This window comes from Molothrus aeneus, chromosome Z (genome assembly GCF_037042795.1).
Source record: "Molothrus aeneus isolate 106 chromosome Z, BPBGC_Maene_1.0, whole genome shotgun sequence".
Taxonomy (NCBI): domain Eukaryota; kingdom Metazoa; phylum Chordata; class Aves; order Passeriformes; family Icteridae; genus Molothrus; species Molothrus aeneus.
This window is the reverse complement of record NC_089680.1, coordinates 10734337-10749860: the sequence shown is the minus strand read 5'-3', so window position 1 is coordinate 10749860 and position 15524 is coordinate 10734337. Positions and strand designations below refer to the sequence as shown.

The following is a 15524-nucleotide window of genomic DNA, read 5'->3' as shown; positions in this document are numbered from 1 at the left end:
TATCCTCCATTCCACGAGTTTCCTGGATTGCCTTGAGCTACTTTCCCAGCAGATGCTGGGGAGGTTGAAGACCCTCAGCAGGACAAGAGCCTGCAAGCAATATGTCTCCTGTAGCTGGAGCAAGACTTTGTCAAATAGGCCTGCCTTAGTCAGGAAGACTGTAGTAAACACCAACCACAGGGCTCCATTTTTTGCTTTGGGCTCTGATTCTTATCCAAGAATCAGAGGCTTTCAGCCTGCTCATGTCTATCCCTCAGAGACAACTCTTCACATCCAATCCACCTCTTGATATAGAGGGCAAGCCCTCAGCCTCTTGTACCCCTCCAGTCATTTCTGAACAGCCCACAGCCATCCAGAGCCATACTTCAGTCTCAGGATTTGTCCCACGCTGCAGCAGGGGAAGTAAAGAAGCATTTCTTTACTGAAAGTCTCCAGCTTCGTAGATATTCAAAATCACACTGAACAAGGTCCTGAGGGACCTGCTATAGCTGGCTTTGCTTGGAGCAGGGGGGATAAACTGAGGCTCTTTCCAACCTTTATTCCTCTTTCTATTTCTCAACCTCCCTATTATATGATTCAAATGTCTGATTCAAATTCTGAACTTATCTAAAGACAGAACCTACTCTCAGTTGCTCAATTCCTTAAAGCTATCCTTCTACAGGTGAAGTGATATGTTGACTTTTCGGTACTATCTTTGCACTTGTTGGTAAACTTCTGCTTGAAGGTTATTTTTCAGAAATAGTGCCAGAAAAAAAAAAAAAAAAAGTGAAATTTGTCCCAGCTGAATTTAATTCATGATATATACCTTCTTAAAAGCTCCTCATCCTGATAACAAATAATGGTCTGGATATACTGAATATTACTACTGAAAACAAGAAGGAAGTCTTTAACAGAACCAACCACATCAACACTGACTTCCTCTTAGATGTTCTCTTTTCCCTTTATTTTTCTCTCTTTGTATTTCTCAGCATATGGTTGCTGCAGAATGGAGTGCAGTACAAATACACGGAGAGACATGCAACAGAATGAATCAAACCACTGTGGCACAGTGCTGAACACAGTTATAAATAGGTTTCCTGGAGGGGAAATTAGTCTGAGTTGATACCTAGACTGCAATGCAGTCTGCAATCTGTACTCATTAAACAAATAAAAACGCAGCTGCTGAACTACTACTAGCTTTTACTATAATATTTTAAGTCTGTAGAAAGCTTGAAAATAGAGCAGGTAACACAGAAGGAACCAAAACAAAGAAACACAGAACACAAAAGATCAATATCCTATTGAGCTCCTGATAAGCTGTGCAAACCCATTGTATAAGACATAGCAAAGAACTGCTTCTTTTCCTTATAAGTACTGGGTTTTGAATAGGAGATTTCCAAAGTAAAGAGGGAAAGCACATAACATGCTTGAAAGGTACATGTAAATATGCTATCTTTTTGTATTTATACAAAACAGACATAGTTACTTACCTCTTGATTTCTACTTCCAGTAGATGTAAGCTTTGCAGTTGCTGCAGGTCTCATTGCTCCCACGGCTACTCCAGTGAGCTTTGCCTTCCTCTTTTTTTCTAAAGCAATATACAGTTCATATAAAAGCTTTGTTGCAGCCCCATGCTGTCTTGTCATGATGTCTTGGGCCATATTCTCATTAAATTGCACACCAAGGAGGTGAAGTGTGGGTTCCAGGCGAGAAAAATTGTTAATTTTTGCATCTGCACCTCTGTATGATTAAAAACAACAACAAAAAACCCCAGAACTTAAACTTATTTTCGATTCCAACTTGCTGCATTAAGCATGGTCATGACACTTATCTCATACCAAGACAGAAGCAGAAAAAAACAACCCACAGAGGATTTTCTTAAATAATGTGATACACACTTTGGCTTGAGTTTTGTACTGCACTGATTAGTATGCAGTTATAACTTTTTGAAAAGACAAAGACTACATTGGATTATATAAATTCTAATATGTGTGCGCACAAAGTATATCTAATAACAAAAGCTAATCTGCAATTGCAGCTAATGCTATACCATCCACAAAACACACAAGGAGTTTGAATGAAGTTTCTTATATAAGCTGTATCAATCCCTCAAACTGTCACCAGTTAAAACATAAGAAATTACAAAAAAAAAGTGTCTTATCAACTAACCTTTACAACTTATTTTTTCTCCAAGAAAAACAAAGATTAAAGCAGTGCTGAAAACGAAGTCTGTGTTCTAAATGCGAAATTTACATTTGAAACTAAGATAGTGGCTTGCAGGCTAGTATTTTTTTTTATATGTAGGTTCAAGATCCACAGATATACAGGCAAAACCAAGTAGCAATAAATTGTCAGTTTATAACAACGAGCATATCAAATTTCATCAGACATATCCATAACTTCAGTCTGAGTCAGAAGATCATGCTTTCTATACTGCTCTATTGCTTGAGTCCACAATAGTTCTTTCACATGGAACAACCAGATTTTGAGGTCAGCCAAGATCCAGCATAATTCTACAGAAATGCCTGATTTTAACTGAAGACCTTCTGGTACCACAGTATTCATATTATTTCTAGATTAAACTGTCCAGGAGCTCATTATTCTCACTGTAACAATCCATGCTTTATTTCTTACACACTGACCTGAAGCTTACAAGTATCGAGCATTTTTCTGACATTGATTTAAGGTTAAGACGAGCCCTCTTGCCAGAAATTATCTGACATGCACTGAGAAGCTCTTAACTTTTTATTCTGTAAGGCTGACTGGCTTGTTCATCTCTACTTCTCCCGCCTTGCACTCCCTGAAGAGAAGAGCAGCAGTTGCAGTCTCATGGTCCTAAGGACTCCCCCCCCATCACCACAAACTTTCAAAGATTATTGAGAGTGGCCTAGCAATGACATCGGCCAGGTCACACGGCCTGGGTGAGTATGTGCCATCAGATCCCATGGACTTGCACATTTCCAATTTACTTAAATGTTCCTTAAACTGTTCCTTCTCCATGGTTAAATCCCTCTTCCTACAGACTTTCCTGTATGTCTCCAGGCTTTGTCTTTTAGGCCCTGAGACACACAGGAAAGTCTGTAGGAAGAGGGATTTAGTCTTTTGCATGTCCCAGCAGGCCCACATTATCCCCAGCCTTCCTTTTGCTTCTTATTGCCCTTCTGTCTAGATATAAGACAAGACCTTTTTTCCATGAGGGCAATCATGTATAAAATACATACAAATTTAATATTGAAATAAATTGTCTGGAGAGGTAGTGTAGTCTTCATCCTTAGAGGTTTTCCAGATCACAGAGGGTAAACACCTAGTGCAGACCTTCCTGTTAGTTTCAAGGACTGTTAGTTTCAAGTTTCTGAGTGTGAGTTTTATTTAGTAGACTAAGATAGAGAGGGCATTAAACATCTCAGCCTCAGCATGGCAGATGCTCATTTGAGAATCTGAGAGGGAAGCAGATGAATGAAGCCATACTCTGCCATCTTTTTGATGCAGGAAAACAACTAAGAATGACTACTACAGAGGCAGGTAGATCTTCCTGCTCTCTCACATAGAGGGCAGCTTCTCTTCATCCCCACCCCCCCAGCCTGTCCATCCTTAAGAGCCTGTATCAAGCCATGGCAGCACACCAGTCCTGGGACCTATCCCACTGCCCTTCTGTGCTTGCAATGATTACCCAGCAACTGCTCACAGGCCTCTAATTTCTTCTGTTTGATTGCCACACTGCATGCATTACTATATAGGCATTTCACAGAAACAGTCAGTTGAGTGATTTAAAAAAAATGTAGAGTAATTTAGAAAAGGTGTGAATGCTTTTCCCATAATCCTGTCTTCTTAGCACGTCCTTAATTGCATGCATACATTAGGGTGAGCAGCCTTCTGCACTGTTTTGCTGCTCTTATTCACATCAACTTCCTCTTGCTTGCCAGTCTAAGCCAGCACTTCCTCTCTTGTTTGAAACTAAACCACTTTGTCAATACTCACTCCTAGTTTAAAGCTATCCTTGCCCATTTTGCCAGGCTGTTGGCAATGTGTTCCTTGTCCAACTTGGATAGGTGGATCCCGTCTCTTCCTAGCAGTCTTCCCTCTCAAAAGAGGATCCTATGACTAGGAAAAGCAAATCCCTGTGGTGGACAGCAGCTGCACAACCACTTGTTAACCTGTGGAACCTATCCACTCATTAAGCCCATGCATCAGCAGAAGTGAGGAAAATAAATACTTGGACTCTCATGCTTTTGCCTCCAGGTCTCTGGCAGTATCCTTGGTGTCCACAGAGAGGAATAGCAGGGAGGAATAATAGAGGAATATTAGTGCAAGGGCTGGACAAATCTCTGCAGCTCTGGACTAAACCTTTGGCATGCAGCAAACCTCCCTGGCTGGCACGTGACATCAGCTGATGGCACTTCCATCTCCTGCAGGAGAAAGTATCCCACTGCTATTCCCACCTGCTCTTCCTAGTGCTCTGGGGTGGTTTAACTTCATCTGCTCAGACATTTTGTCACACAGTGCCACCAGCACTCACCTGCTACTACTGCAATGAACCTGTTCTGCAGCTGTGGTTCAGCAGGAGGAACAGACACCTTCCTTTTCCTCACAGAAGTTTGAGACAGGGAGAATTGACTCCTTTCATTGGAGAGAAATTCGAGTTGAGGGCCTTGACACTGAGTAGTTGTTCCAGTGGATTATGAGTACCATGCCCTGTCATGCATCCTCATCTTTGCTGAGGACACATAAACCATCTCCACAGAATTTCCAGTCACTTCTTGCACCTGCTGAAGAGCATCTTCACTAAATGCACCTCTCTAATCACCTGGAGACAAGAGCTCAAAGCACCCTTTTACTAGGAAGAATTGAGAAAACTTGTGAGAAGATGCTAGAGCTTACTAGAAGGAATAAAAGCCTCCTGAAGCTATTTTTCCCAGCAACAGCAGGCACTCTAAGAATTACCTGGGGTTTTCTAATGATCCCAGAAATTCCTAAGAAATCTGAAAGTCCTAGAAACAGAGTTCAAGAACAGCTGTGTGAAACCATTTTTTGTTGGCTGCCTTTATTACCTCCTCTCCTACAATTTGGTGGGACTTGGGATAAGAAAGGGTGTGACTACACTAGAAGTTCAAAGAACATAAAAGCAGAGGTTCAGAAGAAACAGGAAGATTTTGTACAGCCTGGAACTCTTGATGTACATGTGTACCATGGTCTGGCAAAACACAGCATAAGCCAGCCTCATGAATTGCATCATCAATGTATAAAAGCTCACAGATCTGCACAAGATTTTTCAACTTCCCATTTTACAGTTCTTCTTCACTATAGACATTACAGCAGATTACTTGTAAACTTATAAATTCTTATATGATCTTCTGCCAGAGCTCCACTCAAAGCCTCATAACATTTCTCCAACATTTTCATTTTAGTGACAATGTTATGGTTACCACCACAACACAACACAACACTGTATTCCTTACTCTACACAGATCATGGGCAGAGTTCCACTTTTCTCAGTCTTAAGGACATCCTTGAAAGGCTTTTTGAACCACTGGTTTAACCTGGTGTTTTTGTAGTTACAATTAAAATGCGTAATTTTCTTGAAGAAGTATGATCAATCTCTCTGGAAATATGAAATCAATTCATGCCTCAAACATACTTAGCATTTGAATTACTGAAAAATATTTTAAATCCCAATAAATTCTACAGTGCATTAGCAAATCTCAGCTAAGGAAATACATATTTTGTCTACTTTATGTAAGAGACTTGTTACTTTATACAGGAGACCAAATATTATTCATATGTACTAACCTGTTCTGTGAAAATTGTTTAAAGTCATCCTGAAGACCATATTTGTGTAGAAGTTCTCCTAGGAGGTAGCCAGTAGAAAATTCTTCTGGAAATGATCCCGGAACTAAGTTTGGAGGTTTCGTGATTGTTTGGAGTGTTTTAGACAAAATAATTAAAAGAATCCAAATATTAATTTTAATAAAACTTGTTATCGTGTTTATAACAAAATTAAATCCAAAGTTTAGTAAATAATTCAAAGAAATTTTAGGAGATTGATCTAACAGTAATAGCTTTCAAATCACAAATAAATATACTTTCTGTGTAGTTGTTTTGCAACATCAGCTTTACATAGTCATTTCCAATTTTCAGTGTTAAAATGCAAACATCAGCATAATTGCCACTGAGATTGTGAAAATATATATAAGCTATAATTACTAGATTTTCCACACAAAATTCAGATGAAAAGAAAAAGAAACTAGCTCTAATGTGCTCCTCTTCATTCAATCACAGAATCACAGAATACAGTGAGTTGGAAGGGACCCATTAGAATTGGGTCTAACTCTTGGCCCTTCACAGCAAGCAAACACCATGTGCCTGAGAGCACTTTCCAGACACTTCTTGAGCTCTGTCATGCTGGAGCCGTGACTGACCACTGCCCTGGGGAGCCTGTTCCAGTGCCCAGCCACCCTCTGGGGAAGGACCTTTTCCTAATATTTAACCTAAAACCTCCCCTGCCACAATTTCAGGCCATTCCCTCAGTTCCTGTCACTGTCACCCCAGAGCTGAGATCAGTGCCTGCCCCTCCTCTTCCCTCATGAGGGAGTTGTAGCTGCAGTGAGGTCTCCCCTCAGTCTCCTCTTGTCCAGACTGAACAAAGCAAGTGATCTTGGCCACTCCTTGCATGGTTTTCTATCCAGACCCTTCACCATCCTCACTGCCCTCCTTTGGACACTCTAATAGTTTCATGTCTTTCTTACCCTGTAGCACCCAAAGCTGCCCCCAGCACTCGAGGTGAGGCTGCCCCAGTGCAGAGCAGAGCAGGACAATCCCCTCCCTTGCCTGGCTGGTGATGCTGGGCCTGATGCCCCCAGGACAGGGTTGGCCCTCCTGGCTGCCAGGGCACTGCTGGCTCGTGTTCAGCTCACCACTGACCAGGAGCCCCAGGTCCCTTTCCATGGCTTTGCTTTCCATGGCAGTGCTTCCCCAGCATCTCCTTCCCCAGTCTATACACACAATCAGGCTTGCCTCATCCCTGATGCAGAATGTGGCACCTTATTAAACTTCATACAATTGGTGATTGCCTATCTCTCTAATTTTTCTGAGGCTTTTGTTCCTTCCTTGCAGAACAAATGCTTTTCCAATGCCAGCACAACAGCAGCCATTCAAAACAAAGCACTACTTTCCAAACATATTACACTAATTTTTATTCTCTAGAATCCTTATTAGCACTTTAAGTTTGAGCACATTCCATCTCTTGAGAGCACCCCCTCCCTTGAGGAGAATTAACTTCAGCTTGAAAATTTTCAGGCATTGGAATATATTGTCCAGGAAGGTGAAGGAGGTGTACAGGAGGTGTGTGGATCTGGCGCTGGGTGATGTGGTTTGGTGGCTCAGGGGTTACAGGGGCACTGCTGGGTGCGTGGTTGGACTGGGTGGTCCTGAAGGTCTTCTCACGGATCTATGATCTATCCGTAATCCTCGCCTTTCACACGAAGACTAAAACTGTACCTGCGGAGGCACGTGGCGGCGGGAAGGGGGCAGGCTCCTCAGGGGGGTGGCCGCGGGGGCACCGCTGGCACGACGGCCCGACCCTGACCCCGCTGACCCTCCACTGCCCCCGCGGCCAGGCTCTGCCCGTCCCCGCGCAGCGGGACCCCACTCACCGATGCGCCGGGAGAGCTTCACGTCCCGGTTGAGCCACTCGCACAGGATCTGGGACATGGCCTGAGGCGCCCGCGGCCGCCGCCGCCACCCGGCTCCGCGTCCCGTTGCCGCGGCGACCGCGGGCGGTGCCTGGGCGGCGGAGGCGGGGCGCGCGGCGGCGCGGGTGCGCAGGCGCGGCGGGAGGGCGGGCGCGCGGGAGTCCCCGGGTTCGGAGCAAGGTGGGCGCGCGGCGGGGCGGGGCGGTCCCGGGGGAGGCGCTGGGCGGGCGGGGGCTGAGGCGGGGTTGGCGCGACGGGGCCGGGCCCGGCTGAGCCCGGCGCAGCGGGAGGCGCTGCGGGGTGGTGCGAGCTCTGCCCGCTGCCTCGGAGTCCTACGGGGCTGCCGGCGCGGAGCTGCCCGCTCCGGCTGCGCCTTCCACTTGTGTTTGTTTAAACAGCAACTTCCCCGTTCCGCCCCGAGCCCCGTGTTTGCTCGTGAGCTGGTGCAGGGCAGGGATCGAAAGGCTGGGAGTCAGGAGGAGTGTCTTCGCGGGAGGGGTGATGAGGCGCTGGAATGGGCTGCCTAGGGAAGTGGTGGAGTCACCGTCCCTGGAGGTGTCCAAGGAAAGAAAGACTGGACGTGGCACTCAGTGCTGTGGTCTGGTGGTGCTGGCTCATAGGTTGCACTAGCTCAGCCTCAGAGATCTTTTTCGACCTGATTGATTCTTGTGTTTCTGCCAAGCGCAGCCTGTCGGGAGAAGGGGAATTAATCCAGGGTGATTTTCCCAAATCCATTCTCATAAGAGCACACGCTGTTACTGTGCTGGCGCCGTGAGGGACGGGGGCGGGAGAGCCGAGAGCAGCCCTGGCAGCCCGGGGCGCGCCGCACATGCAGGGCGGTGCGGGTCCCTGTGCCAGACAGCTGCTCGGGCGGGAGCCCCGCCGAGACTGACTGCGCTCAGCCCTTGTTTGCATTAAGTCATCTTTGCTTTAGAATCACACCGAAACAGCCATGCACTGGTTCCAGTGCTCCTATTTGAAGCGTGTGTAATAAAACGCCAGAGGAACGGGGAAGAGAGCTGCGTCTGGAAAATGCACTGCACGTAGTGGGTATTTAAATTGGCCATTTTTTTTTTTCTTGGAAAAGTTATTTTATCAATACGGAATTGTGAAAGAATGTTTCTGCTACAAAAGGGCAGGACAAAGTGATCTAGTGGCTAATGACAGACAACAAGCTAATGATAATTTTCAAAAGTGTCAGTTAACTTGGAATGTTACAGATTCTGCTCCTTGAGAACAAACAGAATTCCTCAGATTAAATCTGTGTGCTTTGACAGAGGGTGTGCTTTGAATCAAATCATAATCCTTGAGAATAAGAAAAAAAGTGTATAACCGACCAGGTATTTATAAATCTTGAAAAGGTCAGTGTAAAGTCAGTGGCACACGAATGAGTGAAGTAACAGAAAACTTCAAAAGAAAGGAAGTGCTTTTAGGACAGATGTTTAAATTAATATTTATATTCTTTTAAGGATTCAAAGTTTTGCATACACCTGAACTTATAAAAATACACACACTTTAGGGGAAGAAAAAACTCCAAATTTTAAATATTTTTTTGATTGTATTTGTAGGGTGAATCTTATCATCAGAGTGTTTTTCTGGTGTTTCAGGGAGGAAAGAACAAACATTTTAGCTTCATCATGGAATTTTTCCCATGGCTCTAGATATCAATGTATATGTATTTATGTTGATATACAGTTAGGTATTGCTGCAAGTAGTCATTATCAGCAGCTTATGTTACTTTAAAACGTGCAAACCAGAATTAATTTATATAAGTATAGGACTTCTTTCTATATCACCTCTGACTTTGAAAGGCTAGTACTTCTCTGTCTTTAGAATTTATTTTTTTTTAATGTATTCCGTCATGATCATATTCAGTGCATTTCTAAACACCTGATTTTGTTTAAAATTAACATGAGTTTTTCTGTCTGTTGAGATGACATAATAAAATCTTACTCAGATTAGCTAGAACTATGAAAAAGATGTGGAATTTCATGTTTAAATTCAGTAGTGGCTTGCTGTTTCATCTATATCTGTTTTAGCAAATTAATGTAGCTTTCTGTATTCTGAAAGGGATGGGATAATGTATTAATAAAATTTTACTTCATTCTTTTCTTGAATTTAAGAACTTGGAAAGATGTCTGTGTTCTGCACTGTGAAAGCTGAGCTCAAAGACCATTTAAAGGAAAATAATTGCAGAAAACAAATAAAGTAAGTGTTTCTCTCATTCTACCCTTGCTGAAAACACCGGTGTTTTTAAATAATAACATTGTATACTTCCTGCGCACACAGTTTTTTACATGTCTGCTAGGAATGCCACTGGGCATTCCAAACTGTTTTTTCACAGGACTCTGTACTTTAAATGATGTAGATTTTAGCCAGTAATACGGGGTTGTGGAATGCATATGAATTATTCACCTAAGGCTCTGTCTTTATTTTAAACTTCATGCATCTTATTGTGGACTTGCTTTGAAAGAGGAGAGGATTGTTTACAGGCTGAATTTATTATACTTGAAGGAGTAGAAGACATCAGACAGCAACCTGTTGAGCAGAAATTGAAGTGTCAGGGATCATCTGTTACATTTCATTCCTTTTGCCTATCTGAAAGAAACTGCAGACATGAGGAGCAAAAAATGACGTGACAAAGCCTATAGCTTTTCTTACACATAAGTTTTGAACATCATGGACATAATAGTGGTATGCAAAAAGAATAAAATGGCAAAATCCAGTTTTAAAGGTGAACAAAAGAACAATCAAAATACTTCTAAATCTTCAAGATAATAAACTGTTGGGGGAATTAATTCTGCAGTTTAATACAACTAAGATTAAGAAAAGGATAATGAAGCAGTACCTGAATTCTCAAATTAAATTGCATTTAGAGGGAAGCTGTGCCAACAGTAATAGCAGTAAACTAAAACAGAGTAATAAAAGAGTGTCTGTGTTAAGGAGTTTCCTTTTGTGCACCAAAATTTGCTTTTTCCTGTATCAACAAGATTGTTTATAAGCATACTTTACAAAAAATTACATTTTTTAATTTTTTTTTTACTTGTAATGTTATGGTTTATATTATTTGCTTGGTTTTTCTCTTTCCTGAGAAGTTATAAAGAGGCTAAATAGCCTCCACTTCTCCTAGGGCTTCTTTTCACTCTTTCCTCCCAGTTTATTACTCATTTTACTTTGTTTTTACTTTATGTTATTTGAATCACAAAATTCCAGAATAGTCTGTGTTGGAAGTTGGCTCCACAAGGATCATCAAGTCTAGCTCTTAAGCAAATAGGCTGCACTGGGTTTGAATCTGCCACCTTGGTATTATTAGCACTATGCTCTAACCACCTGAGTTAATCTCAGGGTGTTTATCCCCTCTGACAATGATTGATCATGACCTCTTTAAAACTTAGTTCTGAATTTATTCGTCCTTCACATATACTCTCTTCCGGGTCCTCCTGTCTGTACTGAGGAGAGAAAACAAAAAAAAAGCAAAAAACCCATGATCTTGAGGTTTGTGCTTACCACGTTTCCACGGGTGGTTGCTTGGAGCATTTCTCAGCTCCACGGCCGCTGCTGGCTCTTAGAACAGCACCATGGAAGCTTGTCCTGACTTCTAACTTGGTTTTCTCTGTTGCCACAGGACAATAGTTATATTGAGTCACAACCCACGTAGGTCTAGCCTGGTCTCCTGTCTCTAGCAATGATCAATAAAAGATATTGGGGAAGAAATGGGGAGAAATCATATACTAAGATCTGTTAGCATATACTCCATTGCCATACAGAACTTTCTCCCTGCCACCAGTGAATGTGGTGAAGGACTTCATGCATTGACATAAGCTAATAATACAATTAACCTTTCCTTCCATTAACACATGCAGACAATTCTGAGTCTCTGTAAATGTTTGATATTTACAGTGATTTGTGGTAAGGGATTCCATAACTTAACCTGGCTTTGTGTGAAAAAAATTAGATTACCCTTCATTATGCAAAGAATTTTATTGTTTTGTGTATTTTTAGTTTGCATCCTCTGCTCTTTGTTTTTTTTCCCAGCTCTCTAGCTGTTCTGCTGTTTTTAAACAAGAGCATTAGCTATCTGAGTTGAACTGATGCTTCAACATTCTCATCTTCCTATTATCTGCACAAAGAGCACTGGGATGAGTCTGCTGTACCAGTCCTACAAAACAAAGTCCTCCACTTCAAGCAGTTGCAGAACTAACACTTAGCAATACTAAAGGGTCTGCATACAGTACATATGCAAGATCTGCATTCACTGGTTAAATAATCTCTTTATATTTAAAAAATGTGTTCAATACTGATAATATATAATGAGGCTTGGAAAGTTAACAGGTGTGCTGTGTGCAGGAAAATATTGTAACTGGGGGCATTGTTTTCTGTACTGCAAAATGGATTATTAGTGTGTAGGTTCACCTTGAGTGAGTCACAGTAAATTACTGGGCAAGATTAAGGCAAGAGAAGTGCAGAGAAGTTTTGATGCTTTTGAGACAGGGCAAAGCGCTTCCAGTGTGAGGAACAAGTGGAGTTCTGTGGCTGACTGTTGTGATTCTTTTTTGTACTGATAACTCAGTAAGGAAGAGGATAATTTAATCTTCTTAAGCAAAATCTTTCTAGCTGCATCTGAGACAATGTGGTTCCATTTAGTTCAGTTATAGCAATTGCACGTTTAAATCAAGGACTGAAGGATTTTTCAGCTTAAAGTGACAATTTGTTATCTCCAGTGTGACGTGCTTGGCAGGAATTACAATCCACTGTGGTGGATAGAGGAATATGAGTGGAACAGCATTTCAAATATCGATGCCATTTGGCTTAATTTATGAGACTACTCAGAGACTTACTAAAGCAGATGGGGATTTGTTTTGTTTTTTGTTTGTTAGTTAGTTTGGTTGTTTTTTTAAAAAGCCACTAATGACTTTGAAAGTTTTTGGAGAGATTTTGCAGCTTTAAGGTAGACAGTGCTTCTTAACCATTGCAAGCATCAAAAGAGTCAAATAAAGCACCAGAAAGCAAAAGCTGAGTGTAAATGGTGGAAAAAAAGAAAGAACCAAGCTGCCTGACTGATTAAAAATTTACATAAGCAAATAAAAGGAAGTAAGAAGCTTATTAGAACCTCTCTGAATGAGTAATGAGTGCATGCATATCTTAAGGACACAGTAAATTACAGGAGAAGTAGAGACTGGCATGTTGATACAGCTTTAAACAAGTGCGCAAAACAAAGACATGAGGAATTAAGGACATTTTTATTTTGGAAACGTTGCTGTGGTTTCACTGAATTTCATTACCCATTTCTAAGCATCTCCTTCTTAGTAGTTTCGGTTTGGGTTTATTACCACTTTCTTTCCTTTATGGTTATTTTTCTCTATCAGGAAGTTGGGTATTTTGGGTTGAGTATTCTGTGCTTCCTTAGTGGGATAATAGGAGTAGTAGTAGGGGAAAGCAGTAGGCAAGGGATAAAAAAAGTGGATGATTAGAGACTGGAATTGAAAAAAGATTCATTGAGCAATGTGACTGGTACAGGTAGCTAGCCAAGAGGGTTTCAGTAGAGACAGAACAAAGAGGATCAAGGCAACACGAATTGCTTTAGTTCTATAGCTTAAGCAGAGTCTTGAAATTCTGAGTCACTGTTTCTCTGCCTTAGGAAATTTTATATAAAACGTACTGTCAAAAGATGGTTTTAGTCAACCCCAGTAATTACACATATCCACTCACATCTGTGTCACAATAGAGTCAGAACTAAAATTTTGTGAACATTTTTCTCGTAGTCATTCTTTTATGTATAGAATAGTTGTGTGCTTGGTGTAGATGAATGAAAGCTCTCTCCAGCTGGCTTTTTTTTAGAAAAAAGAAGGCAGTAAAATAGTAAGTAAAGTTCACATGGTTCGTTTTTGTCATGCACCGTTTAATTCATTTTCTGGCATAGTGTTTCTGCAAGATAAAAATCCAGTTAATAAATCAGATTTTTCTAGGCTGATAAATTGTAAGTATGTAATCTTACAGATGGATTGCTTTATAAACAATGGTCTGAAATATTTTGAGTAGTACTTAAAATACTCTCAAGGCCTCATCAGCTAGTATTTTATCTTTGTTATTCAATAAATGCTCATTAACTGTGCACATTTGTCCTACATTCTTTTACTGTGGTTTTTGTCTAGCATTATTAAAGAATGTGTGAAATGTAACTAGAATCCTCCTGGATGTAACTGAAATGCAACTGCTTTTTCTTTCAGAAATAGTATGGCTATTGTGTACTAACAATTCTGTTCAGTTAGGTTTTTAGAGTATAAAAATAAGAATAGTTTGTCTGTTTTTGAAGTAGAGAAGGAATTCAAGTAACCATAATGTAACCAAGTGATCTGGAATTTGGCTAGAATTCTAGGAACAAATGCCAGCATTTAAAAGCCTTGGATAGCTCTTTCTGGTTATGTTGAAAGGGAACATTGGTCAAGCATACTCTACATTGGAAGTATGCCTGGTAAAACATCAGGTTTTCAACATTGTTCTTTAATCAACAGTACTTAGCTAATGAGGGTAGAACTGATGATGTAAATAGTTAAAATCAAAGTGATTTTGATGTAGCTAGACAAAGGAAAGACTATGGGCTAATATGCCCAGTTCCTTCTTTTAATAAAAAATTAGTGGTACATCATTGCATGGTAATGCTAGTACACAGAATATAACTTCTTTTCTACAGTAACGATTTATCTTTCAAGTTGCTCATTTCTCTCCTCTTATGCTTAATGAGTATTAATTTTGCTCTCAAACTGATTCCAATAGATGTTTTCTTTTCTTCTTGATCTAATAGTTGTTTTCTTTTCTTCTTGAGTGTAGGAGTTGTTGATAATGACAGGAATAGCATTGTGCCTCTGCTTAATGGCTATGGAAATGTAATTTTAAAAAAACTTTGAATTATTCATAAGCAGTTTCTTATTTGATAACATGAGCTCTGACTAAAAGATTTAAACAGGAATAAACAGTCTGCCTTAAAATAAGTAAAGTTCTATTTAAAAGTTTAATTTAATATAGAATGACTGAATACAGGTGGTAGTGAAAGATGAAAAAAAAGCCATCCAATTGTTCATGTTTTGAGTTGTGGCACAGATAAGCTTTTAAACAAATGACAGAAATTTAGCAACTTGTGTGGGGAAGCATTGACTGGCTTACTGTTACTGATGGATCATTTCAAATCATGAAACAGTGGAGTAAATTCTGTGATTAAACCAGTAGTATGCCTCTAAAACAGTGTGCAACTCTGCCTCTGATTTTCCCCAGCTGTCTCACTTATTCCCATTTCCAGTTCTTTTTGCTCTGTTGATTCTTATTCTCTCCTGCAATTGGAATTATTCTTGCCCATATATTTGTTTATTTCCTACTTCATATTCCTCAGGTCTTAACATCTGATGATGTGTCTTTCTTCTCCTTTTCATCTACTACCCCAACCCTTCTGTCCTACCAAGGCTTATACATGCATTTTGTTTTTAAATTCTGAATTATGTGTTATGTCAGATTTCAAAAGTAGCAGCACTACCCATTCTCTTTTCATTCTGCAGAGTGATAGAGGAAACTGTTAGAATTGTTCTTTAGGCTCAATGGCAAAAATTTATCCCTTTTGTCCATTTGAGTCATGTGGAGAGTGGGAGGCCCCAAGCCCCTTCAGTACCTTTTCCTGGACGTACTTTGTAAGCTCTTTAATTCGAATATGGGTGTTTGGCACCTGCCATCTGGACAGAACAGTGTCTTTGCAGATTACAGTTTTGAAATTCCTTCCCCTGAGGGATGATAGATGTCCTGCTTCATCCCAGAGAAGTGTTGTATGAATGAGATTTGAAATTAAAACTGAAGAAAATAATGGTTGGGCTG

At 40.8% G+C, this 15524-nt stretch overlaps 1 protein-coding gene across 1 annotated transcript in view; it reads right to left on the bottom strand.

Moving 5' to 3' along the window:
* Window positions 1-7694, bottom strand: part of SPEF2 (sperm flagellar 2) — a 74629-nt gene extending 66935 nt beyond the window's left edge. The window contains exons 1-3 of the mRNA XM_066569571.1: window positions 7629-7694; window positions 5767-5869; window positions 1470-1719 (exon numbers count right to left, since the gene is read on the bottom strand). Of these exons, the coding sequence (XP_066425668.1) occupies window positions 1470-1719; window positions 5767-5869; window positions 7629-7686 (411 nt within the window). The 5' untranslated portion in view covers window positions 7687-7694. The remainder of the gene's footprint in view (window positions 1-1469; window positions 1720-5766; window positions 5870-7628) is intronic.
* Between the last annotated feature and the right edge of the window lie 7830 nt (window positions 7695-15524).